The sequence below is a fragment of the Pithys albifrons genome, chromosome 5 (assembly GCF_047495875.1).
Source record: "Pithys albifrons albifrons isolate INPA30051 chromosome 5, PitAlb_v1, whole genome shotgun sequence".
Taxonomy (NCBI): domain Eukaryota; kingdom Metazoa; phylum Chordata; class Aves; order Passeriformes; family Thamnophilidae; genus Pithys; species Pithys albifrons.
In genome coordinates, this window is record NC_092462.1 from 67,812,945 (window position 1) to 67,840,287 (window position 27,343).

Sequence of the window (27,343 nt, forward strand, 5' to 3'; positions counted from 1 at the left end):
CTTTTAATGACAGTAACACAACATTTGGTGTTTTCTTAGAAAAGACCCAACTCCGAGAGGCAAATGATGACCTAAGATTGTTGGCTTTCTGTGTTTCTAATTGCAGACAGGAGCTCGCAAACCTTACAGACTCAAAAAATTCTGGAAGGAAAGAATAACCCGAAATACATAGTTTTAAAGCCTGTCATTCATAAAACCAAACATGCATTTGGAGGCACAACAGGTTACTTATATACAGGATTGGTGATTTTGCAGCAAAATCTCAGTCCTCATATCAGCTGGAACTAACAGGTGCATTTTTAACACCAGATTCTTTTTGTCTGGGTTTTTTTTCCCTCCTCCGTATTTCTCAAGGTCTAAATCGTTTTGCTTTTTATAGCTAGGTTCTTCCCTTTTTTCTTGTGCATACAAGCCTGAACAATGCCTGCCCTCCTTCTGCTTGATCCTGCCTGGGTCAGAACCTTCTAGCCTGCCCCCCGTGCTCCTCCAGCGCCCCAAACCCTGCTTTGTGCGGTGATTACGCAGCTTCTCCGCCTGTTTGTTTCACATAAGCTCCATCTGGTGGGTACAGCGAGAACCTTCGTGGTTTTCACTCAGAACCGCAAATGCTACTTTTCCCTCAATTTGGAAAGATTTTCAAAATTACCTCTTTGTGCTCCCCTAGCCGTGTTCTCTTTGTCCCCTTTCCCTGCATGTCAAATTTAACTAATGACAACCTAGTATGTTATTTGTATTTATCATTTTGTGTTGCTAATTTGGGTCAAGCCTGCACAATCTTTTAAAATACCACTTTTTGACTAGAATTTGAGCAGGTAATTATCCTTAAATCAGGAATGACTGTTTACAGCACGTTATTAACCTCAAGGCAATCTCTGCGTAGCTTTTCAGGGCAGTGTTGAAGAGGCACCCAGGGCTGCCTTTTTCTGCACTAATGTGTAGCCAGTGCCGTTTGGTTTTGGCACATGTACAGACAGGAGTGAACTTGTGACCTGGACGTACATGCAGCAACTCTGTAATCCAGCCACCACTTGAACTTTTACCTTTGGGTCTAACATCGACAGAGCAACAGGCTTCAGTATCCCACGAGCCTCTCCTAAAAACCCCCGATGATGCATGGGAGTATTTAAAAAAAAACCTAATAATAATCTGTTGGTTTTCTCCCTCGAATGGAAACTTAATGCAACTTGCTACACAGTAATCTTTTTTCCCCCCTTTCTTTAGATTTACGCTGAATAAAGATGAGGTTAATCCCCTATTCTTAAACCTTTTCAAGGAGACAACCTGGGGATTGCCATGGAAACAGATTGTGCAGACTGAAAGCATAATCCTACTTTTAAATACTGTCTATGGACCTATGCTGATATGTATCTTACAGAATCGCACTGTGTACACAAACATGATGTTGCAGCAGTGAAATGGCAAGCCCGTCTCCCGACTCATCAAATGCTCTAATTACGCTCCCACTTCCTCCCGGAAGCCTCAAGCACTGCCCCCCCCCCCCCCTCCGCTCACTGAATCCCAGCCCCCCGGTGCCTCCCTGCCTCTGCTGCCAGCTCGGCTTCTCATCTGGGTGTACCAGGGAACTGAGGCTGTGCCTGTGTCATGGTGGCTCTGGTAGGAATGTCACAGATCTGGTACTACTACACAGCCACTCTCACAAGCTACAGGGCACCTGCATTTTGGAGGGGGGGGGGGGGGGGGGCTCTTATCCATCCTCAAAAATATTAACAGGACCTAGGAAGTGCTTCCCAGGACGTGTCCTCAGGGGAGGCCACCTCTCAAACACTGCAGGCATTTCTGTCAAGGCCACCAAGGAATCCTGCTTCCCAAATGCACCTGCCCACCACCTGTGAGGGCTCATCAGGTGCTGGTGAGGGAAGGAGTCCTGGACAACAGCAGACAGGGATTTCATGGAATTGTTACTTTGAGAAGTCTTTTAGCCGTGAAGCAGAGATTTTCTGAATATGGCACATATAGTAGTTCCCTTACAGTTTTGCTCCCTGCTCATATTAACACCTGCCCCCAATTTCTAGAAAGGCTTCTCACCTTTCACACTGAGAATTATGGGTTCATCTGCTCCTTTGTCATGTCCATGCAAGTAATGCACACCCACAGGCATGTTCTGTGCTTTTTTACAGGTCTTAAGCATCATACTTCTTTCAGACAAGTAAAACAGTCTTGCCTTTGTACTATCACTGGGCTCTGCTCATATATCAGTAAAATACATATTTCAGTATTTCCCCAGTCTATAACAGGCATCACATTTTCCTGTTCTTTGGGGATTGTTTTGAATTGGTTTAGACAACTCTTATCTTGCTTTTGCTTCTATTTAACATTTTGGGGGAAAACTGATATTTGATACTAAATACTAAACTTAATTTTCAAATTAAACTTTCAAATCTTAATGTTAAAACATTACATTTATTTTAATATTTCCCTGATTCTTATTAAATCCATCTAGAAATAAGGCTTTGTATTTCTTTCTTTAAATCTCTCATCTATTCTTGCTAGACAACACATTTTTCAACAAGATGGCTGACAACTTTTCCAAGCAACGTGGTTGTTTTAAGAACCAGCTCTAAAATGGCTGTAGCAGTTGAGTTTTTTGAAAATAGACCACTAATAACCATGTGTATCATGATTTATTCTGGGGATGAGTGTTTTCTCTGTGAACTCGCGGTCTGTTGCTCTGAGTGGAGTAAAAGATGTTTTTCTTTAAAACAAAACCTGACCTGTGTGGAAGGTCTGTGTGTCACCTACAGTCACTCGGCCATTTCCTATGGGAGCAATTTGTACAACTACCTGAAAATTATTAAAACTCTGCCTCATCTTAAACATTACTTCACAAGGCTTGGTAAATACACACAATCAACCAGTTTTTGAAACTGTATCTATTTAGGAAATTTTCATAGAATGTATTACCAATCCTTTTCATATACAGTAGAAAACCATGTACATTTCAGGTATAAACAAATCTGGAACAAAAGACTGTACAAAAACATAACGAATTCAGCTCTGAAAAGGCACATGCATCCATATTGTCTGCCACCCTGAATACTAATGACTTTAATGTAACTATTGAAAGACTGGTTACTTGTCTGCATAAATGTATTGAGACCTCTGTAATCATCTGTTTGCTGTCTGAAATCTCTTGTCAATAGTTTAATGACTTCAGAGCATATTATTCTCTTGTATAGGCTTCATATAATGTTTCTACATAATTAAGCAGCTTTGTTAGAGGAACTGCCATTAGTTGCCCCATTTCATTTGGTTTTGTTATCAGCCAACCAGAAAGAAAAAAAGAATAACAAGAGAAAGCTACAAACCCAGTCTAGTGAAAGAGATGTGTAGATTGGGAAGAGGGTTTTTTTTTGTTGTTGCTTGTTTGGGGTTTTTTTAAGATTGCCTTATTAACATAAAGCACTATTGACAGGCAGCACATTTTAAATAATTTTAACCATTTAAATGCACTACATTTTAAAATACTTGTAAACCAAACAAAGCTGGCTAAAAATCTTGTAGTGCATTTGGGGGCGTAGCATTTCAATAGTAGCTCTAGTAGTAAGTGCATAAATAATAATATCAAATAATTTGTTAATTATCACTGGATGTAAACAACATTAGTGTTTCTATAGCCAACAGAGTCAAAAGATGTGAGAAAAGGGTGTCTTGTTTTTTTTATGTTCGGTCAATTGCATATTCTATCTTTACATATTGTTTTGAATCTTTTTCATCTCAAGCCTTCATAATTAGGAGAAACCCCCAAGGACTTTTCTTTAAATACACAAAAGGACTTTACAACATCACTATTTAATTTCCTGCATTTGCAAAGTCTCGAGCATGAAAGGATAACCACAGACTAATTTGCTTTTTATTACTGTGACACCCTTTCAGTCACGTTTTGGGGCAAACCTGAAGCTTCTGCTGCCCTTACATAGGAGGTTAAGTAGCACCTATTTTCTTTGGGGTTTGGGTGGGTGTAGAGGCGACGAAATGCCTGGTGTTGCAAACAAGCTGTGATGCAGGAGAGTCCCTTTGGAGCCCTGCCCTTGAGGCAGCCATCTTGTCAGCAGCGCTGGCGGCCATCTTGTTGTTGGCAGCGCTGGCAGCCATCTTGTCCTCAGTCACTTCCAGCAACTTCTCCCTCCTTTTTGTTTTTAGTTGGGTTTTTTTGTTTGTTTGTTTGGGATTTTTTTTGTTTTTCTTCTTTTGGGTTTTGGGGTTTTTTTTGGAACAAGGAAGGCATTAAGACCCAAACCCCATGTGCATAGCTTTTAAAATTTCAGTGTTCTCCGATTAAATTCCTGCAGTTGGGTTCTGGTTATTCACTGTGTTGTCTATACAGTTGAAGACACAGAAAATAAATGGCACGATGTAATACTGTACCAAGCACTGAAATATTTAATACGAGATCCTAATGCTGGTTAGTAGACTGGCATTCTAAGAATAACATGCTACCTTAACAACCACTAGCAAGGCACATCTGTCAATTTCCTGATTTACGTACTGTATGTATGGCCAAACTTCGTGAACAAAGATTTGGGAAGGGCTCTCCCCACGTGGGTGTGCCCTTTCAGCCTGTGCAGTGGATTTTTTAGGTGAGGCACAGCGTAGATTTATGTACTATTTCCTATCAAAAGCATCGCAGCTCCACCAGAAAGCTGTTTTCATGTCACATCCCTAGACCCACAACCAGAACTGTGTGCGCAGTGGAACTGCTGCTGCCCGTGTGGGAACCACAGGAACAGGCTCCACGGAATCCCAGGATCGGCAGGGTCCGGAGGGTTTATTGAGGTGCTGAAGTGGGTCCAGAGAAGAGCAACAAGGCTGGTGAAGGGACTGGAGCACAAGTCCTGTGGGGAGAGGCTGAGGGAGCTGAGGATGTTCAGCCTGGAGAAAAGGAGGCTCAGAGGTGACCTCAGCACTGTCTAGAACTACCTGAAGGGAAGTTCTGGCCAGGTAGGGGCTGGTCTCTTCTCCCAGGCACTCAGCAATAGGACAAGGGGGCACAGGCTCAAGCTCTGCCAGGGGAAATTTAAGTTGGATATCAGGAAAAACTTCTTTGCAGAGAGAGTAATCAGGCATTGGAATGGGCTGCCCAGAGAGAGGGTGGATTCCTCATCCCTGAAAGATTTTTAGACTGAAATTGGACGTGGCACTGAGTGCCATGATCTGGTAAATGGACTGGAGCTGGACCAAGGGTTGGACTTTATGATCTTGGAGGTCTTTCCCAACCCAATCGATTCTATGATTCTCTGGAGACCGCCCAGCCCAGTCCCGGTGCCGGGGCGGAAAGCTCGGCCTGGGGCTCAGCGCTGCAGGGCGAGCCGGGGCCCTGTGCGGCTCTCTGAGGCAGCGCCGCCCTCCCTGCACGGCGGGCACGGCCTGCGACCTTCCCTGCACGGCGGGGACACACCGCCCACCCTCGGGGCTCACACTGGGACGGCCCCTGCGCTCACAGACCCACCCGCCGGCTCTGTGGGGCGGCCTTGGGTCAGTCACAGCCCCGGCCCCGCGCCCGTCCCTCGGTGCCACCGTCCTCCCTCCCCGTGCGCTGCAGAACTACAGCTCCCAGACTACAACTCCAGGCGTGCGCCGCGGGGCGGGGCTGGGCAAGCGCGCCCGGCCGTGGCGGCTGCCGGCGCTGCTGAGCGTGTTGGGGATCGCTCATCGCGGCTCGGGCGGCGGCACAGCAGCAGCAGCACCAGCAGCAGCGGGGCCGGCGCCGCCCGCCCAGCGCCGCCATGGCCTCCATGCTGCTGCAGAGCTGCGGGCGCCGGGCCTGCCGCCTGCCCCGAGCGCTGCGCCGCCCGCCACAGCCCGGTGAGGCTCCCCGGGGCCGCCCAGGGCCGAGAAGGAAGGGAGGGAGGGAGGAAGGAAGGGAGAGAGGGAGGGAGGCGGCGTGTGGGGTCTCCCGGCGTGGGCGGAGAGGCTGCCGCGGGAGGGAAGGGCCGCGGCCGAGGCCCCTCTGCTCCCACGCGGCCTGTCCTGGGGGCTGCGGCCTCTTCGCATGTGCTCACCCAGCCAGCGTGGCCCAAGGGGATGCTCTGCCTTAAGGGCAGCTGGGACGCGCGTATCCATTATATTGTGCCAGCTGGCCGGGGAAGGGAAAAACACGTGTTTTTTGTGAAGGTGTAGCAGCACGTTGCTGCGGCTCGGCCCTGCCTGGCGTGTGCTCAGCTGTGGCTTGGGTGTGAAGGGTTGTCGCTACTTTATGTGCTTCTTCCTATTGAGACGTGAATTGGCCTTTTTCCGCGCGGCTTTGAGAGCTTAGGAAAACAGAAGGGAGACGCAGTGTGGGGTACTGATAAATAATGAAGATAATAGGGCGGTTTAGGTCTCTCTGGGTGGTGAAGTTTGCTGGCGTGAAACAGCTGATAACTTGAGACGTGGGCGAGGCCTGTGGTTGCTCTTTACGTCCCAGAGCTGGAATGGCAGGGGGTTAGTGAGGATTGAGGGAAAGCTCAGCAGGCAGCGGCCTGACACTGTCACAGTGTCACTGTCACTACTGACACAGCCCCGGCTGGGCACTGGGGTGCTGTCACTGAGAACAGCCCAGCGACATGTCCAGCTTCAGGCAAACCTCATGAGCCAAAGGGATGCTTCTCCATTGCTGTCCTCTTGGCTACCAGTAATCACTCAAGTCTGGTAGCTTCTTCTAGTGGATGGTTGGGTTGTTTTTAGCTTCTGTTGTAAAGACATTTATTTAGGTTGTACAGTGACCTCAACAAAAAAAACCTGGGCTATCTTAACAGTCCACCTTTTGTAAAACAGGGAAGAAACACATCCATGTACCTTCAAATTACTTGGGATTAGATTTGATGTGGTTGCATAGCATAAGAAGTGCTAGTGATTCCTCCAGTTCTGCGTGTTACAGATCTTAGAGAACCTGTGCTGAAATACTGCGATAGAATCAAGCAATTAGTGTGCTGTGGTGCCCTATGGTTTTCATACAATCAGTGCTTTTATTTGGAGTGTTAATTTATTATTAATGCATTGTTGTAAGGTGTAAATTTTTTTATATAGTGTTCTGCTTTACTTAGCTCATCTTCTTTGCTTTACGTGTAAGTAGTCTTAGATTAAGTTAAAGCTAAGTGCTTCTAAGAATCCTAAATGTTATTCCTGTCAAGATCAGACTGATAAGTACTGCAAGCTTACACTTCTGTAGGGACTTACTTTGTGTTAGCATTTTATTTTTAAAAACTTTAAACATAGTAACAGCACACAGCTATTCTACATTAAAAACTTTGGGTTTGTTGTTTCATTAAATTTATGAATAAAGTTTCTCGTGACTCCTTTTTCATGAGGACTGTGTTAATATACAGGTTTTCTGGCATTACTGCCTTTCTCACAAAGCTACTGCAGGTTTCTTAAATGAGCAGTGTTGAGTATGGGTAAGCAACATTCACCTTGTTCAGACACTTCTGGATGACTTTGTTACCCTAGCAGCAAGGATTATGGACTTTGCTCCTTTCTGGAGGAAATACGTATTTTATTTCAGGGCTGGTTTGCTCTTAGGTACATGGTTATAAAAAATGACACTGCAAAATATAAAGAACTTGTGTTGTCAGAACTGGCAAAGTTAGAATTAACAGTTTCTGTGTGCCTGTTCACACTCTGAATATCTGTATAACAAGAAGCATTTCAGTGAGCGTGTTTTTCTATAACAATCTTGGATTTTTGTTCTTTGACCCCTTCCTTAACATTTAATGAATCTGGTTGGAAAGAAAGTCAGTGAAGTGAAAGTGTCTTCCTGCTATGGAGTTTTATCCAAGAAACTCCAAGACAGTTTTGATCTCCAATTGTCCCTGTTTGTTCTGGAACACTTGTCTATAGCACACAGTGTCCTCTCCAGGTAGGACTCTGCTTTTTGGCATGTGGGCTTTGTGTGTTTCCTGGCACTCAGGTGAGACAAGCAGATTACCCTGTTGTGGCTTACCTGTCTAGACACTGACTACTTATCTGCTTTACTCAGCTCTTCCTTAAAGTCAGGGACATCCTCTGAGATGGCTCTTGGGTTTAGAAATTCAGCTGCTGTTCTTTCTGTAAATATTGGAGACTACCAGAATGCTTTCACAGATTCTCAGGGCTTGCTATTTGAGGCCAGAACGAGACAGTTTTTCCTTTGAAGCTAAGCAGGGTCAGCCCCGGATTAATACTTGGATGGGAGACCTCCTGGGAAATGCCGGGTGCTGTAGGTTCTAGTCCTGAGGACTTCACTGGCACTGTCCAAGCTCGCTCGGCCGTGGCAGATGAACCTCAGGACTTAAACGGTGGGGCCAGTTCTGCACACACTGAGCCTCACCTAAAATCCACTGCGCAGGCTGGAAGGGCACACCCACGTGGGGACAGCCCTTCCCAAATCTTCGTTCCTGAAGCTGAGCCACACTTGCAATGGCAGTAAGTGCCTGTTAGAGTTTGATACAACTTGAGATGGGTAAATCCTTTGACCTGATAATGCGATAGCTTTTGCTGTAATTACTTCACAGTGCACTTAGCATGGGACATGCCTTGATTACTGAGGTTTTCCTCAAATAGATTAATTTACCTTCTCCACCTTCCGATTGTCCCATCTGATTTTGTGGTATCTGTTTCCCCTGATAATTAGGTATTTCATATTTGGATGGTGTGTTTTCTCAGATACAGTTGTCTGCTTCAGATTGTGTCATGGGCCATATCTTGGCTTTGGTGGTAGAGAAGTGTACCACTAACCTCTAAAATGACCTTTCTATCCTGCTGTCTCTTAGGATTGACCAGAAATGGCAGTTTCCAGATGGGAGAAACAAACCACATCATACCTACTCCATCCAGCCTTCCAGTTCATTTTGGTTACAGTGAATTCTGAAAAGATTGGCCAAAAAGTCAGGGCATTCAAAGTCTTGTTTGAGTGTTTCCTATGATCTGTCCAGGAGCCTTTGCTGTTGATCTTGGCTACCTGTTGAGTTATTGTAGCTAGGTGTTTATACAAGATTTATCTTTGTAAAGTTGCTGTAGAGATTAATTCCTTTCTAGTGGGCTAAGACATGATTTTCACTGATTGTAGATTGTGTACAGCCACTAAGTAGCATTTTATGTTGCTGATGCTTCTTCCATGGTTAAAAGGCTTTGAAGCATGGCCCTTTTTTTAAACCTGTGAAATGACTTAGGTGGTTTATCATTTGATGGTCTCCTCAGTTTATTCCCAGAGGAGATGCTGCTTGTTTCTGTACCTGGATAGAGGATGCCTGTATATCGATGTCAGTCCTTCTTGTGGACTTCCTTCTCGTTAGGACTGATTCTGAGTTAATGTTTTAAATAAAATTAATTTTGAGGAACATGGCTTTTTGTGGAAAGCTGACCTTTCATGTACTTTGGATCAGGCCCCCACCATTCAAGATGATTTGTATCCTTTGCAGAGGGATCATGGGGTAGAGCTGTTTTTACCAGGTGCTGATCAAAATGGACAGCAATGTATTGAAGTGATGTGGTTTCACTTCTCTAGTGAAGCTGTTTAGGATCCTACTCATGTTTTATTTGTTGTTTTTCTTAAAACAAATAAAATACTGTTTTCATCCTAAATGTTTGGCAGGTGCTCCATTTGGATCATCTAACATTGTATTGTCATGGAGCTATTAAAAATACATTTGCTACATTTACAGTGGAGTTTTTCTGCAGTTTAGTTTCTTGCCCAAGGGACTTGGAAACCTGTCTTCAGGCAACTGAACAAGAGCAAGCAGTACCTCACACATCCACAGATGTGCATGGACAGTTTGCTTGAACACTTGTGGACATCTCAGCCACCTTACAGAATTGCTTCCCCCCTCTTCTCTCCTTTTTGTGCTGTAAATTTGGATTGCAGATCAAGAGAAATAAGAGCAAGGCATGTGCTTTGCCTTGTGTTTGAATAGCATGAGGTATTTGGGCTTCAGCACTTCACATGGTTATTGTCAAAAGCAGAATAAAATTCAGTCTTGGCTGTTTGTTATGCACCAACATCCAAAGTGTGAAAGTGCTGACAAACAGTGCAGGGAAGCTGCTGTTAAGCAGCACCTTTCCTGTGCTTTCTGTAGTAGCCGTTCCTGTGTAAAAGTTGGTCTTGTAAATTGTGTAGTTGTTTGCAACTCACTCTATACATAAATATTCTCCCAAATTTCAGAATTAGTGCTAATTATTGGTGTTTTTTTCTAGGTAACTTGGGAGATCGGGTATGTCTTAGCTGCACGTCCCTGAGGCTGACAAACAAAATGTGAGTAAATATGAACATTTTTCTGAACTCAGAACTATAGAAAGCTATCAGTTAGTGTACTGTCATAGAATGTAGGTTTAAATCTAGACAGAGTGCTAAAATAGTGGCTTCAGCTTGTGTTATGACAGATTAAAGAAGTCTGAAGATTACTCTCTTCACCTGCTTGGTTGTGTGTGGGAGAAAGAAACTGAGATCTTTTTTTCACCCACTTCCTCCCTTTTTGTTTCACTTTTGATGTGAAAGCAGCAGAATATGAATCTTTTTCTTGGATGTTTCCAGGAGTCATAACAGGATATGATGAGCTTCTTGCATGCTTTCTGTGTGGAATTTCATAGAGCAAACATTGAATCAGAGCTAGTTTAAAAATCATAGTTGACAATTAAGAATGTAGATCATTTGATTTTTATCTCTGTTAAACCAAAGAAAGTAGTTTTTGGTATGTTGCAGGCTTGGATGTTGGCGTCCTCTTCTGAAAATGAATCCAGCTGTTCCATGCCCTTACGGAGCTTAAGGAGTGTAATGTTGGCAGAATCCATTCTCTGTTCCTGGCTTGGCTCACAAGGCATACTTGTGGATATAAATTTCCTAATGCTTTTCCTTGGAATGTTAAAATATGTGTTCTGTAGTTCATTTATAGTCAAACTGCTCAGGACACAGTGACTATTCTTCAGACTTTCTGAGTTTTCATTTTAACATAAGAACGTGTCTGTAGACACAACCCTCTTCTAATGCAAACCAAACTACTTCTTTTTCTTTTTTTTCAGTTGTGTTAGTTCTATATCACTTGCTGTAGAATTAATTGTGATTTTTTTAAATACATAAAGCATTTCCAAATACCTGTTTACTTTTTAATAAAAAAATACTTTTAGGAAAAGTCTTATTATATGAGACCTCTCTCTCGGCTATTTGGAGACCTATTATTTTAAGCCTGTTAGACTGGAGCACCTCTTGTATGAAGACAGACAGAGAATTTGTGTTGTTCAGGCTGGAGAAGGGAAGGCTCTAGGGACACCTGTACAGCATTTTCCTGTACCTAAAGGGGGCTTACAGAGAGCTGGAGATGGATTTTTGACAAGGGCAGGGAGCGATAGGACAAGGGGAAATGGCTTTAAAATGAAACAGTGGGGGGTGTAGCATTAGCTTAGACATAAGGAAGAAATTCTTTTCTGTGTAGTGGTGAGGCCCTGGCCCAGGTTGTCCAGAGAAGCTGTGGATGTCCCATCCCTGTAAGTGCTTAAGGACAGGTTGGATGAGGCTTTGAGCAACCTGGTCTAATGGGAGGTGTCCCTGCCCATGGCAGGGGGGTTGGAACGAGATGATCTTTAAGGTCCCTTCCAAGTTAAATTTAGAGGTGACCTCAGCACTGTCTAGAACTACCTGAAGGGAAGTTCTAGCCAGGTGGGGGCTGGTCTCTTCTCCCAGGCACTCAGCAATAGGACAAGGGGGCATGGGCTCAAGCTCTGCTAGGGGAAATTTAAGTTGGAGATCAGAAAAAAATTCTTTCCAGAGAGAGTGCTCAGGCATTGGAATGGGCTGCCCAGAGAGGTGGTGGATTCCCCATCCCTGGAGGTTTTTAAACTGAGACTGGATGTGGCACTGAGTGCCATGATCTGGTAAAGGGACTGGAGTTGGACCAAGGGTTGGACTTGATGATCTTGGAGGTCTTTTCCAACCCAATCTATTCTATGACTCTATGATTTTTTTCTTCCTTTTTGGTCTTTTGGTTTTTTTAAACCAAAACTTCTGTTAATGTAATGTTGCTGCTTAAAATAAAACAAACCAGTGCCCACACTCGTCGTGACCCAGATCTGAAAGCAGGATGCTCTAGTGATATAATTACTGAGGACTGACTTGGATAGAAATTATCTGTCTGACCTCCTGCTTGTGAAAGTGTGTTCAGAGAGACACATTTCTTGCAAAATTAATTTTCCCCTGCAGAATCAGAACTAGTTCTGCTGGCAGAGCTCTCTTCCTCTCTGCATGCAGAAAAGTGTCAATGTGTGTAGGTGGAACTTGGTCTGTAGCCCTGGAGCTCTGCTTTAGGGAAATGCCTGAGTCAGGGGGGATTGATTTATGCAAATGTTCTAATCTGGTTTTGAGTATGTACTTTATTTTCTTAAGTGAACTGTAATTCGCATCAGTTAATATCTGTGCAAATGTGTACTTTCCTAACTAAACAAGAAACTGTTCTGGGTAACTGTTTCAGCAGTTGTCTGACCATTGAATGGTCAGATGCTTAAAACTTTAGTTTAAACTAGAAAATAGTAATGTGTCTTTAAAAGTAATAATTCAATTTTTTTAAGTAAAGCTCTGTTTGAATAACATTAAATAGACAAAACCATTAAAGTATTTTCAAATTAATTGGAGCATGTGATAATTAAGTTTAAAAGATGCTTCTAGCTGAAAATGTAGTGAGGGAAGCTAATACAATTTTTTTTCTTAAAATGTTACTTGGACCTGCAGAGCCATTTGCACCTGTTTTTTCTGATCATTTACTGAAGACAAAAACACATTATGTTTTTGTTTTGGTAGTACAAGGGCTTGGTGAAGAAATGCCCAGTCATTTGTGTCCTGTGCATGACTTAATGCTGCCATTTCAGTTTGAGGGACACCTAATAAAACTCATTGGTATAAAATATTTTATCAACTATTTTATTTCTGTCCTGTCTTTTTATAAAAGTGTGTACAGTTGTACTTGGATATAACGAGTAGTTCTTCTGTGCGTAAAGGAGCATTTGGGGAGTTTGAGCAGTGCTTCCCTGCTAACTTCAGTCTACACTTATTTAAAGAAAAGAACAAAATTCTGAACAAGGTAGGAGAGTGTTGGTTCTTTGTGCCACAACTTAGTACCATGGTGGAAGTTTTTGCAAAAGTTTCTGCTGAGAAAGGAAAACTAAATGCATGGAAGTTGTAAGAGAGGAACTCTAATGGAATTGGATTTCTGATACTAATTCTCTTCATCTGACTCAGCACCTATTCCAAGTCTAAAACTTCTATTTTTTTTCTCCAGTGTTTTGCTCAAACAGGAAAAGTACTAGAAGGGTTTTTATGCTACTTATGAATTTACAGAATAATTTTCAAATGTAGCTTTCTAAATGAGAAACACATCTGGTGGCTACTCTTTTCTTAACTGGAGTAAAATAAACTCCCTTTTCAATGCTATTTAATGGAAAATTCCCTGCAGATCAATTTTTTTTTGTCATAAAGCCAAGTGTTCTTTTCGGGTGTAGACATTTATCTTAAGAGCCTGTCAAAAGGTTGGGGTTTTGTCTCAAATGTGTTGTAGATGTTTTTCAAATTACACGTTTTATAAATACATAATTATATATAACTATACAAGTGTGTGTGTGTATATATATATATATATATATGTATCAAGAGCTTGTAAACTATTGCTAATTCTTGAATACATTTTTCTTTTGAAGGACTGTACACTTTAAATATTGCACTAGTGTCCCTCCTGTTTACGCATACTCCAAAAAAGATCACTACTGTTGTTGGACTAAAGGATCTGGACAAATATACTTTACTCTTATGAGCTCTCCTGGCTCATGGACACCACTACCAACCCTGGGTGTTTTAGGTCCCCAGAGTCTTCCAGTTAGATGGTGGCATTCTTCACGTCCCCTTCAAGATGACTCCATAGTTGAAAAGTCACTGAAGTCCTTAAAGGACAAAAACAAGAAGCTGGAAGAAGGAGGTCCCGTGTATAGTCCAACAGAAGTGGAAGTTGTGAAGAAGTCCCTTGGGCAGAGGGTTGTGGATGAACTCAAGCATTACTACCATGGCTTCCGATTACTGTGGATTGACACCAAAATAGCTGCCAGGATGCTCTGGCGAATACTACATGGGAACACTTTGTCTCGCCGAGAACGGAGACAGGTACGGAATAAACACCAATTTCACTTGAGTGTCCTCAGTGATTCCTCTGTTTTATTTTAACTGAGTCAGTTCTTTCTGTTGTCTTCTGTTCCTAGAATTAAAATTGCTAGGTGTATTTCCCTCCTCCTCACTATGTGGACACTGAAATTTTTGGGTATTTTTACTCCAAAACACTTCAATTGTATTCCTTGTTACTGAAGATAAATGTGGTATTTTCTAGTTGGAACAGCAGAGGATTCTCCTGTTTTGTCGCTTGGGCAGCAGTTGTGGTTTGTTCTCGAGCTGCTGTCCATGTGCTACATCTGTGTGTTATGGTCACTTTCTCTGCTTTTTCGCTCCAGCTGGAAAAAGAGAGAGAAAATGCTTCTAGTAAAGGTTGGATTTGTGCCAGTTCTATTTGTGGTTTGTTGTTTGCTTGGTTTCTTTTTTGAAGAGGATAAAAGCAGCAGGCTGAAATGCATGATTGATAACATACTATCTCAGTTATAAATATATCTGAAATAATTTTAGTCTAGATGTATTTGTTTTCTTTATGGCATGTAGCTCACATGTATGAAACTGTAAAAGGGGAATTGATAATTTTGAAAAGGGAGATGCAGAATGTGAGTGCTTTCCAATTTGGCTAACATATGTGCATTTCAATAGTAATTTCAGGCTTTGGGTGAAGCAAATGAAAGCTTATTCAATTAGAATGAAAAATTATATGGATATTTAAAAACATTTGATGTGAGCTGATATATGAAAAGACTGTAAAATAATAAGCTGGTACAGTTGATTCCTCTTTTTTCCTTAAGAATACATTGGTATTCAACTTCACCAATTTATTAGCAAAATATCAAATATGCTGATTTGATAGGTCTCATTTTACTGTTTATGAGGACAAGATGTTTAAGCAGTTTATACAGATTAAAAATTCAAGTCTGTCTTCCTACATTTTTTTAAATATAAAAAAATCAGTTCAGCTGTTGCTGAAAAAAGATGTGCTAGGAGAGCTGTGGAGAGCAAAAAGTGTGTGCTGTGCAGCAGGAGTGAGCAGGGCTGCTCGTGGGCTCTCTGCAATTTGTGCACTTGTACACGCAGTGTGTGAGGGTCACATCTCTGCCCTCAAAACTTCTGACAAGTGACAAAAATACGAATATTGCTCATGGTTTTAATCACAAAATCAGGTGCACATGTGTACATTTTACATGTGAGCATAAGCCCTATGGGGAGAGGCTGAGAGAGCTGAGGTTGTTTAGCCTGGAGAAGAGGCAGCTTAGAGGTGACCTCATCACTGTCTGTAACTACCTGAAGGGAAGTTCTAGCCAGGTGGGGGTTGGTCTCTTCTCCCAGGCACTCAGCAATAGGACAAGGGGGCATGGGCTCAAGCTCTGCTAGGGGAAATTTAAGTTGGTATCAGAAAAAAATTCTTTGCAGAGAGAGTCATCAGGCATTGGAATGGACTGCCCAGAGAGGGGGTGGATTCACCATCCCTGGAGGTTTTTATACTGAGATTGGCTGTGGTACCGAGTGCCATGATCTGGTAAAGGGACTGGAGTTGGACCGAGGGTTGGACTTGATGATCTCGGAGGTCTTTTCCAACCCAATCAATTCTATGATTCTATGATTTTGATGTGTAATTGAAACCAAACAAATCCTAATGCAGTATGCAAAGCTTTTTCTTACATTCACAAGGTTAAACAAATATCAATAATTGTTACAGTTTTCAGCTGTGGTTTCATGTGGACTTTTTCTACGACAGCACTGGCTGATGATCTCAGCATTTTCGTGCTCCTTATTTTTGCCGCTTTCCTTAGGCTGGTACAAGAATATGTTTGGCGGCTGATCCAGCTGAGATGTTGCTCAGCAATAAATATAACAGTCTGCGCTGACGTGAGAGGGGATTATGTAGTGCCAAGAAGAGTAACTGAGGACAGGGGAAGGTGAGGACTTCAGGACTTTGTGAAGCAGCAGTTCTGGCCTGCACTGTCTTACTGAGAGCTTTGGGAAACTTGGAAAGCTGAGTGAGACAAAGTGATTCAGGCTTTGAAACAGAATCAGAAGTTCTCCAGGGTAAAGATGGGAACCATTGATTTTCCTGTCTGTGTCATGTTCACTGAGCCATATTTCTAAGAAATTTTACAAACAACAGTAATATTCCATCAATAGCTGGACTTAGCAATTTGGTTGCCCTTTGACCATATTGCTGCCTTCTCATATATAAGTAGTGATCTGGCATTGGCCTTCCTGGATTCATTTTTTTTTATACAGATGTGCAATTTCTCTTGTTTTAAATAAAACTGAAACTTATTTTTTTTCAGATGTAAATTAGTGTTTGTATTGATGTAGCCTGTCCTGTCTCTTACCTAGTGATGTGTATATGTGTGTATGTATATGCATGTAACCTGATGGAGATGTAGAGAAGATAGTTTTAAGAACTGCAGTAATATTACTTTCTTAGTCTTACTTTGCTTGTGGGTTTTTTTAAAACTTTATTTCAAGTTTGTTTCAACAGTTTGTTTTTTATCAGTTCAACCTTAAATTGTAATATACTGACTGATTTTAAAAAAAGGCTTAAAATGTGATGCCAAATGTTCTACAACTTTGCAAAAGTTGCTCCTAGACCTTAAAAAATACAAAATAAAATTTGAAGTGCATACTGCTTTAAATGTTTCGAGCTGCACATGAACTGACAGTCCTGGAGAAATCTTATCTTCATGCAGATTGACAAATGAGTTATTTCTGCCTGCCCTTTCCTTCCTCTTTGGAGGCAATAATGGAAGGATATCCAAGTAATCTAACCACATGAACAGGCAATTGCAGCATGGCCAATGCAAAGGGAGCTGTTGCTTATGTAAACTGAAAGTCAGTTCCAAAATTCTGCTCATACAATTGCTGGCAGGATTTGGATTCAAGAGGGTCACTTACCCACATTTAGGAGAGAAGGCAGGAAGAAGTAAAACATGCAAACTGTGATACTGGCTGTTAAAACCTAATTGCTCTGGTGCTGGTTCCTGCAGCAGGGTGGTTCTGGATGTGGAAGTGAGGGGCCAAGCACTATGGAGTTGTGGCAGGTCTGCCAGCTTTGCAAACTCTTCCAGCCTGCAGAAGAGGGAAAAGTGGAATCCATGAGCTGTAGCAGCAGATACAGAGTAGTCACAAGGTTTTCATGCTGTGCTGCCAAATAATGTGTGTGTAATCATACACCATTGTATTAGGTTCCTAAGTAAAGTTGTTTTCCTTGAGTTAGTGGAGGGTGCAGTTCCATGATTTATGTAAGATGATCCAGGACTGGGCTGCTGTGAAAAAAAAAAAAAAAGGCTGGTCCTGCTTGGGGCTTTAATCAAGTTTTCCAACACCCTTTGCCTCCCCATCCCCCTTGGTTTGTACTGATCCTTTTTCACTTGTCCATGTATGTATTTATGGGTCAGTTTTAGCTGGATTGGTGGTGTGACTGGTGTGCACCTTCACGATTCTTTATTCTGTTCGCAGGTTAGCAATAGCTTAATCCTGTGGTAAAACTGCTTCCCTGGGTATGGATTTTGTCGAAATGCTTGCACGCACTGTCTGAAAATAGAGACTGGGTTAAAAATAGGAACTCTGTACTCTAGAAATTTTTGAGGTAGTTTTTTTGGTACTTGTTCTTCCAAGTTTTAAAAATTTCTTCCAAACATTCTTATATTTTTTTTTAACTCCCTGGTAGTCATTTTGCCTTTCATTGTTGGAATGAATGGGAAAATCCTTGAGCCTCTATAAACAATGGACCAAAGGATCCCTTCTGGGAAACTGAATTTTCTATATTAAAAAAAAAAAAGTCAAGCTTTGGATCTGTGTAGCATGTGCATTCCTCATATGGTATTCAATATTCTGGCTGGTTTTATGCTAAGAAAATTCTGAACGAAGTTTTACAGGTCTTTTATTCTAGCAAATCAATCGTAGGGATGTGAAATCTGTGCTGGTTGTTGGTGCTGTTCCCCTCAATTGCCATGAGCTGTGGGGAGGGGCTGGAGGGGGAAACATGTCTGCTTTTGTAATAGCATTTAGGTTGCCAGTTTTTGCCACTCATAGCTGTGTTTATCAAATCCTGATGCTGAATGACAGTCCTGTGGCAGCCACAGTGCACATCTGGCCTTTGGCCTCTTATTTAGGTATGGAAAATATTCCCAAAAACCAGTTATATCCTTTGTAAAATGAGGTAGGTCAAGCAAGATCTGCACTCCCCAATATAAACAGAGTTACTAAGTTTTCAACTAAGTTACTGCAAGATCGATTATAGACTGTGCAGCCAATATATATATATATATATATATATATATATATATATATATATATATATTTGTGAGTGTACACAGGGACAGTATTTCATGCAGTTCAGGATTCAGTCAGCAATGTCTAGGCCTGCTTCAGAGGATTACTGCTCTAGAAAAGCAGTGATTTAAAAAAAAAAAGTATCTGCCGAGCTGGGCTCATTACCCTGGATTTAAATGTTTATTACAATTCTTATAAGGCACAGGGGGAGGGATCTTTCATTTTGTTCTTGATTACTTGGTCCGTAGTAGCTCATGCATGTAAGAAGTGGTGGAGCACAAATAAAGATGCATAAAAGAAGTTAAGCAGCTTTAATGACAACAAATGACCACCTCCTGTTTTCAGGTGCTTTTAAGAGGTTTAAATGAGATACTTGTTCAATAATCCTATTGAGACACAGTGAGGCTTTTGAAATACTTTCTATAGTGTTGAAAACTGATGAAACTCTGGCACTCTGTAGTTTATAGCAACTCAAAGAAAAATGTGCTAAAACTGACTTTGTCACATCCTTTTTTTGTGTTATTTTAGATTTTCTTCTTTGCAAATATATATGTGTGAGCCTGAATGATAATTGGATGATCCTGTCTTGTATTTAAAATAAATATTTAAATTTTAACTAATCAATAAGTTTATCTTTTTTCACTTCCAGTTTCTTCGAATATGTGCTGATCTCTTCCGCCTGGTCCCTTTCTTGGTTTTTCTTGTTGTCCCATTTATGGAATTTTTGCTTCCAGTTGCTCTGAAGTTGTTCCCTAATATGCTTCCCTCTACATTTGAGACAAAGTCTAAAAAGGTAAGCAGGTCTGAATTTATAATCCAGTAATATTTTTTGAAAAAATTAGAAACTTCCTTGGTAAAGACATTGGAAAAAGTCTGAAAATTAGGCGGGTTTGTTTTTCACTGTTATGGTAATGCTTTTATCTTCCTTATCTTGTTTTGAAGATCTTGCTGTTTAACGTATGATAATGAACCAGTACCATCCTGGTTTGCCTTTTTGTGTGTGCAGGTGCTGAGCTATCAGGGATGTAAACCTCTCTTGGCTTTTCTGCTATCCCCATCTCCATTTTTGATTCCGAAATTAAAGCTGTGAGACTTTATTTTTCTAGTTTGTATTCAAATAAACACTGTAGCATGGGCAGGCTTTATTCTTGCTACAAGATTTTTCATATGTATACTTTGTATTTTAAACAGTTTCTTATGTATTTTTTGTTTAAACTTTATTTCTTTTAGTTAAGTTTTCTCAGAATTGTTTAGAGCCTTGTAAAATCGCACTAAAAAGCCCCACAAGTTCTCACTTTCAGGGTATAAAGTTCCAAGAAGTTTGTACATAGGGAGCTTCCAGTCTGTTACAGATATAATCAAGCATGATTGTTTACTTGGATCTAAGTAACCATTCATTTCTAATTCAGTGCTAAATTCACTTTGTTTGGACTGAGATGTAGTGTAGGATTTCTGTGCTGAATAGGAAGGTTGGGAGCTACCCAGACCGGTTGGTTTCAGTCTTTCAGTGGCTAATTGAGAGGGTGCATTTTAGCTTTAGCAGGTGAGGCCACTCATGGCATTGCATCTCATGCCTCATGGAGCTTGGGGTCTGTTTTTCAGTGTAATTTGGGGACCTTTGGTAAGAGTGAATGCCCTCTTGGGATGTCTGTGTTACAGCACAAGTCCAGAAATACTCCACATAACTTGTCTGGGGCCAGAAGAAGTGATACTTTGTGCACATGTTTCTGGAAGGAACTTTTAAAACTAAATATTTTCTTAACAGGAGGAAAGACTGAAGAAAGAATTGAGAGTAAAGCTTGAATTGGCTAAATTCCTTCAAGACACCATTGAGGAGATGGCACTAAAAAATAAAGCAGCCAAGGGAAATGTTGCAAAAGATTTTTCAACATTCTTTCAAAAGGTAAAATATTTTTAAAAGTTGTTTACTCTTGTTACCAAAAAATAGCTTGGTATTTCATTTGGTCTATGGTAATCATCAGATACCTTTATTCTGTTGCATTTGAAGAAGTAGAATGTATGAGTTTTTTAGGATAAATTTATTTTCTGTAAGTAGTACTTCAGTGTGATGAAGTTTTACTGTTCATACCTCAGGTGTCCTGGCTGGTGCTTTTAACCCCTAATTCTAGAAGTAGTATGTTTCTGCTCATTTGCTTCTTGGTCTCTTATTTTGTTAGTAAGTTAATTGTAACATGAAACATTGTGTGCTCAGTGGTTACTCATGTCGTTTTTGACCTTTCTTTTTAAACGTTTGGTATGGAAACAGGGAGAAGGGAATTCTTTCTTAACTAACTCATTAAAACTTAGTGGGGGAGAAAGTAATTTTTTTTTGTCAATCTAATTCTGCTTATAAAAACAGTTTTTAAATGCACAGTTGCCATGCTGCTGAAATCCTTTTGGTCACTGACTGGAATGTTGGATGATCTGAGGTTTATCTGGGATGTGTTTGCTGTGTTCGGTGCAATATTTTTCTATCCATGACCAGTTGCTGACAGAGCCTGAGTGCCAGACATCTGCCTCCATACAGGATGACCTTCAGGTTTGACAGTGTTTCCTTTCACCAAACTGTAGGTAACGGCAAAGTATTCACCAGAGACAAGAAAAATACCTTCTCAAACCTTCTCAGGGATGGGATTTATCTCAGGCCACTCACACGTCTCATTTCTCTTGGTTGTGGGGCTGTTGAATGAGAGATGGAGCCAATATCATCACCGGGTGCTTTGTTGAAAGTAACGTTGTGGTTCCCTCCTTTGGGGAGAGTGTGTATTTGCACAGATAGAGGCACAAAAGCCTGGGGATTTCAGACCTGAATTTTACATGTCCTGTCAGCCAGCTTAAGATTTTCCTGCTTGTCAGAGCTAAGAATGAAGTTTTATAGGGGGGGATAATTAAAATGATATTGATAGTGCCATGTAGGTTAATAATCATAGTGGCAAATTTTGCCAGTGAGCAACTTCTTGCAAAGTCCATGTATTTTGAAGCTTCCATGCAATTTTCTGTTTCTGTTGGTTTTAATCTGCAGAACATTGTGAATTGTTAGTTACAGTAGTTAGTGGCTGAGGCACTGGCCCTGCAGGCCCTGGGAATGTGCCACTGCCATGCTGCATGTTTGGAACATTTCGTTCTCTTTTGAAAGAACTGCTACTGAGAATTTATGTTTGGCCGTTAATTTCTGTGGAAATAAATGATGTTTCACTCCACTGTCGCTGGAGGAAGTCCCGAGTTCCTCTGATGACTAAAAAAGAAGTTTCAAGCCTCGCATTTCTTATGTGTGGGCGTGCTTTTTAGAGCTTTGTATTTCTCGTTTGTGTCATAGAGACAAATTTCATTGATCTCATTTCACTGTAACAGATAATAAATGTCAGAGCAAGACAAAGTTTGAATGTTTCCCCCCTTTTTGCTGCTCCTTTACAGCTTCTTCTGTGTTGTAGTATTTGATACTGCAAGAACCATTTATTATAGGCTTAACATGTTTGCTGCAGCATTCCAGAATTTCTCTGTGTCACTTGGTAGGTAGTAGTGATGTACTAGAGAGCTCCAGTTTATACTCTCAAGAAAAACCTGATTGGCTCTTCATCTTTAAATAAGGAAGAAAATACTTCCTATATTTTTATAGTGCCATTTTTGGCTCCTGCAGTGAAAGCACAGGTGAAATGGAGCAAAGCCTTTGGCCTTCTTTTCTCTGAGTTGGTTTCTCTGCTACACAAGTATCATGGAGGCTAATGAACTCAAGGTCATCTTGTCTTCCAAATTTTTACCTTTTCCTGAGCTCTGAGTAGCGGTTTACTAAAATATTTGAATTTGCAAGTAAAACAAGTAAGCATGATACATCAGACTCTGTGGGTACAGACTGTAGATCTTTGATGCAGTGATGGCACTAACAAGCTTTTACTGGTGGACTTTAAATAGAAAAATCAACATCTCTACAGGTGATAATGCTTTACAATGACCTGATGTGACATGGGAATGATTTTTCTCCTATTTCTTTGAATGGTTATTTCTGCTCTCAGTAATTGGATTTAATGATTGTGAAGTGCCCTTTGGCAACACATCACTGAAAAGCTTAACTTTGCATTTGTACAAGCAGTTACATAGAACCTTCCAGTATGAAGGATGCAGAGTCCTTTCCCAAACAGTGGTTTATACTGTGGAATAACTTCCAGTCCAAGAACATTTCCACTGGGGTGTTACAGAACAGCTAGGAGCTGAAAGCAAACAATATTGTAACAAATGAGTTTGTGGGAAGAAGTAGGTGCTAGGTAAGTGTCCTAATCCATGCTTCATAGGGACACCAGTGTTGCAAAATTTTTGCCATTGGATGTACATTTAATTTTACCTTCACAAAGTGATGCTTCTATTGTGCTTCATTGTTTACTAAGTATGGTACCAGAAAGAATACTTGCCAGTGTGCCTTCTCTAGCAACTTTTTATTCACTTGGATGTATATATACATATATTCTGAGGTATCTCAGATAGATCTGCTTATTATTGTACAGATGCATCTTGGGTTTTTTTGCTAGTGTTATCTTAAGTATATTACGCAGTGTTGTTGAAAACAGTGACACCATCAATTCTTGTGCCTTTTGTAATGAATAAGTTGTTTGATTTTAAAAAATTTCTTTCATTACTTCTCTTTGAGCTATTTTCTATCCCAAAACTGATGCAAAGTGCTTGACAAATGCAGAAAATGTTTTATTCAAAATAATGCCCAACTATAACATTTGCTTTGAAATGCTTTGTGTATGTTTGATTTTTTCTTACAGATCAGGGAAACTGGTGAAAGACCCAGTAATGAGGAGATCTTAAGGTTCTCTAAACTGTTTGAAGATGAGCTGACACTGGACAATCTGACCCGGCCTCAGCTGGTGGCACTTTGTAAATTGTTGGAACTTCAGTCAATTGGGACAAACAACTTTCTCCGTTTCCAGCTGACCATGAGGTTGAGAAGCATAAAAGCAGATGACAAGGTGAGTTCACTCTAAATAGGCACGGGATACAATTTTGGTACATAAGAGTAATGAGTTTATGTGAATAAATGTATGTTTGTTTTTTGTGCTGTTTTCCCTTTTTGTCTTAATTGTCTTATTTTTTGAGCTAACTTAATACAAAAAAGCTCAAAGAACCTTAAAATCAGAAGTGTCCTTATTTGTAGAGAAAAAACTGAGCTTTTTTAATCTACCATTAATTTTAATGAACGTAATTATATTACTTTTAAAACGTTTCTATGAAAGTGTAATTTGTAAGGTAGCTGATAAAAATACCAGCTTGGAGGTTGACATGGCCATTAGAGCTGTTCGAACAGTGGAGGCTGTTTTGTGTAACCGCAGCAGCCTCTAGTGGCCATTGTGACATACGGACTGCGCAGTGGTGGTGGTGCCTCTGCTTTGAGCTGTTAGTACTGAAATGTAGGGACAGTCCCGTGGTGTAAAGGAGAGCACTCTGGGCTCTGAATCCCAAGGACCTGAGTTCGAGTCTCAGTGGGGACCATCCCCTGGCAGTTCAAGCCTCCCTGCCATCCCATCCCGTCACATCTCGAATGCTCAGCAGGGTCAGCCCCGGTCAGTACCGGGTGCTGTGACAGTCCCGAGGACTTCCCTGTCACTGTCCAAGCTCGCTCTGCCGTGGCAGATGGACCTTGGGACTTAAACGGTGGGGCCAGTTCTGTGCACGCTGTGCCTCACCTAAACAATCCACTGAGCAGGCTGGAAGGGCACATGGGGAGAGCCCTGCCCAAATCTGTGTTTGGGAGGTTTGGCCATACATACATACATACTGAAATGTACTTTATGCATTGTGCAGATGATTGCTGAAGAAGGAGTTGATACCCTGACTGTTAAAGAACTGCAGGCAGCTTGTCGTGCTCGAGGGATGAGAGCTCTTGGTGTGACAGAGCAGCGTCTCAAGGAGCAGCTCAAACAGGTATAGGTTTGCAAAACTGAGTACTCAGGCCTAGTTGCAGTTGCTAGCTCTGATTTTTGTTCTGATTCTGAGAAGTCATTTTAATTCTGTTCTCATTAAAGGCTTGGTTAAAACAGTCTTTCTCCTTAATAAGCTTTTGTCATGCATATTGTGTAAGTATGTAGTAGATGTGAGTTTCTGCCTTTTGCCTGGACCATGGGATTTTGATGATGCAAATAGATACATAAACATATCCAAAATATGCCTCCAGTTTCGGAAGTTTGTCTTGTTAATTGTTTGGTTTACTCTGTAAAGAAATTTTTGCCAAGTAGATCAGTTCTTTGTCTTTTGGTGTTGCCTAGTTTAGAAGAAGATGTGTTGGAACAAGTCCAGAGGAGAGCCGCTAAGTTAACACAGAGCAGGGGCACCTCTGCTATGAAGGCAAACTGAGAGAACTGGGATTGTTTACCCTGGAGAAGAGAAGGCTCTGGGGACAGCTTATGGGACTTTCCAGTACCTGAAGAGGACTTCAGGGAAGCTGGAGAGGGACTTTTCACAAAGGCATATAGTGATAGGACAAGGGGGAATGGTCTTAAGGGGGGCAGGTTTAGATTAGGTATGAGGAAGAGATTCTTTTCTGTGTGAGAGGTACTGGAACAGTTTGCCCAGATATGTTGTAGACTCCCCATCCCAGGAGGTGTCCAAGGCCAGGTTGGGTGGGGCTTTGAGTAATGGTTTAGTGGGAGCTGTCCCTGCACATGCCAAGTGGGTTGGAACTAGATGGTTGATCTTTACAGTCTCTTCCAACCCAAACCATTCTGTGATTCTAAGATGTACCTGAAGCAAACCACTTTTTCAAATATTCATCGGATACTTCTTGAAATACTTCTTCAAGCAAAATGCTTCTTTCTATATTGCAGTGTAATTGCTGTAATTTTGGTTATAACCTGTAGTTCCTATTCTAGGATATTGACTCAAAAGTAGTGGTTAAAAAATTTCATATACTGTTTTGTGTATGCTTGACTTTGTCTGTAAAAAAGAAAAAGTCCCAAAGTTGAATATTTGTTTTCTGTATTGCATTTATAGTGGTTAGATCTGCACCTGAACCAGGAAATCCCTACTTCGTTGCTTATTTTATCCAGAGCCATGTATCTCCCAGATACCCTTTCTCCAGCTGATCAGCTCAAAACAACCCTTCAGACACTACCAGATAGTGTTGTAAGTATCTATTTGCACAGTATGTAACCACCTTTCAGAGTCATCACTGAAATTCCGTTCAGAGAAGCAGATGTTCTTCTCAGTTCCTGTATTTTCCAAAAAAACCTAAACCATGGATAGGTTTGAGTGACCTCCAAATGCAGAAGAAATTGTGTTACATGTGGAGGGATAAGAGAAAAAAGCAAATACAAGGCAATATTGGATTGCATGACAGCAGACAATAGTAACATAAAAAGATTTAGAATACACCCTTTACTTACCTAAAAACAATGAATGCTCCAGGCCATGTAAAGACATTAATACATGAAAATATATGATATTGTTATGTAGAGAGAGAAATTATCAGAGTAGATTATTAGTAGTCTTGAAAGAGAATGAAGAACCTGTACAATTTCAGGGTGGAAAGTTCATGATTCCACCAGAAACAGAAACTTTCTTTAGAAAACTTTCTCAAGAAAGAGAGTCATCTTTTCCTGAGAAATGCAAAAAATTGGGGAACATTTGGGGCTTTCAACTTGATTCATTATCATACCTGTACTACCTACTTCAGTAAGAATATCTAAACTTCTTACATTATGCAAATATACATGTATGTGTACACACTTTTATTAGACTTACGTTATTTTTAGGCCAAAGAGGCCCAAGTGAAAGTGGCAGAAGTTGAAGGTGAAAAAATAGATAACAAAGTCCGGCTGGAAGCAACACTTCAGGAAGAGGAAGCCATCAGAAAGGAAAATGAAGAGAGAGAGATGGAAAGATTGTCTGAAGCTGCAGAGAAAGCCAAAGAAACCCTTGAAGTTGCAGCTGCGGTAAGTTCTGCTTGCAGCTACTGAGAAGTAAATGTCAGTGATGTAAAAACTAGCATGTTATGAGTTACTGCCTCTGCTCTGGGTGTTGCCTGCAAGAAATTGGACTTTAAATCCACGTGCGAAGATGTGGGAGAATATTAAAACTGACTACAACACAGAAGGGTTTACTGTAAAATGTTGGTTTGGTCTTACACTTCTTTGATCTCTCTTCTTAATTAGAGTAGTAAGAGAAGACTTCTTTTTCTCTGGCAAAGGTGGTGTTTTGTTTGGTCTCTGTTTTATTTTCTGCATCCCATACTTTAAATGTTCTTATTTTTGGCTCCTTCTATTTGTCATTAACCTGATAATGTCATTGTATAATATTTGACCATAAAAGCTGCCGGCCTGCTTTACTGGTGAATTAAGCCTCAGGAGCTCACAGAATAGTGAAATGAATGGGTGAAAGCGGGTATGTTAATGTGAAACCACTCACTGTGTTGCATTTTTTAGCATGTTCCCATAAAAATGTGTGTGTCTACTTTGGCAACTATTTCTGAGAAGTCATTCTTTACTGATGCTAGTACAGATAATGGTTTGAGTTTTTCTTTAGTTGAAACTTAATGACTGTTTCAAATTTAGAAAGAGGTGGAACCAGCAGTAGATCTTGAAGCAACTACTCTGCAAGCTAAAAAAGTCCAGGTGGCTGTGGATACTGAACAAGAACTGGCAAGGGCAGATGTGGCAGTGCACCCAGAGACACTGATAGATACAGCACCAGTGTTGGAAGGCATTAAGGTAATCTGGATAACTACATGCTTTCATACTTTTGAATGTAGATATTCAAAGCATCCACATAAGAACCATGATAAGTTGCTTGTCTGTCCTTCACTTTTAATCCTCTCATTGCATTCTGTCATTAGAAACAGCTACTTAGTAGATTGAAAATTCTTAAACCACCAACGCAGAAACTGAAGTCAGCACAAAATATCTCAGAGTATCTCCTTTATCTGTCTGCATTATTGAAATTAATATACCTGTTTGGGGG

At 41.0% G+C, this 27,343-nt stretch overlaps 1 protein-coding gene across 1 annotated transcript in view; it reads left to right on the top strand.

The window, feature by feature from the left end:
• The first annotated feature begins 5,620 nt into the window (after positions 1-5,620).
• The window catches only part of LETM1 (leucine zipper and EF-hand containing transmembrane protein 1), a 31,218-nt gene continuing 9,495 nt past the window's right edge, over positions 5,621-27,343 (top strand). Inside the window, exons 1-10 of the mRNA XM_071556962.1 lie at positions 5,621-5,823; positions 10,168-10,225; positions 13,651-14,107; positions 19,044-19,187; positions 20,160-20,297; positions 23,158-23,361; positions 24,194-24,313; positions 25,379-25,510; positions 26,140-26,319; positions 26,938-27,093. Coding sequence (XP_071413063.1) covers positions 5,745-5,823; positions 10,168-10,225; positions 13,651-14,107; positions 19,044-19,187; positions 20,160-20,297; positions 23,158-23,361; positions 24,194-24,313; positions 25,379-25,510; positions 26,140-26,319; positions 26,938-27,093 — 1,668 coding nt within the window. The 5' untranslated portion in view covers positions 5,621-5,744. The remainder of the gene's footprint in view (positions 5,824-10,167; positions 10,226-13,650; positions 14,108-19,043; positions 19,188-20,159; positions 20,298-23,157; positions 23,362-24,193; positions 24,314-25,378; positions 25,511-26,139; positions 26,320-26,937; positions 27,094-27,343) is intronic.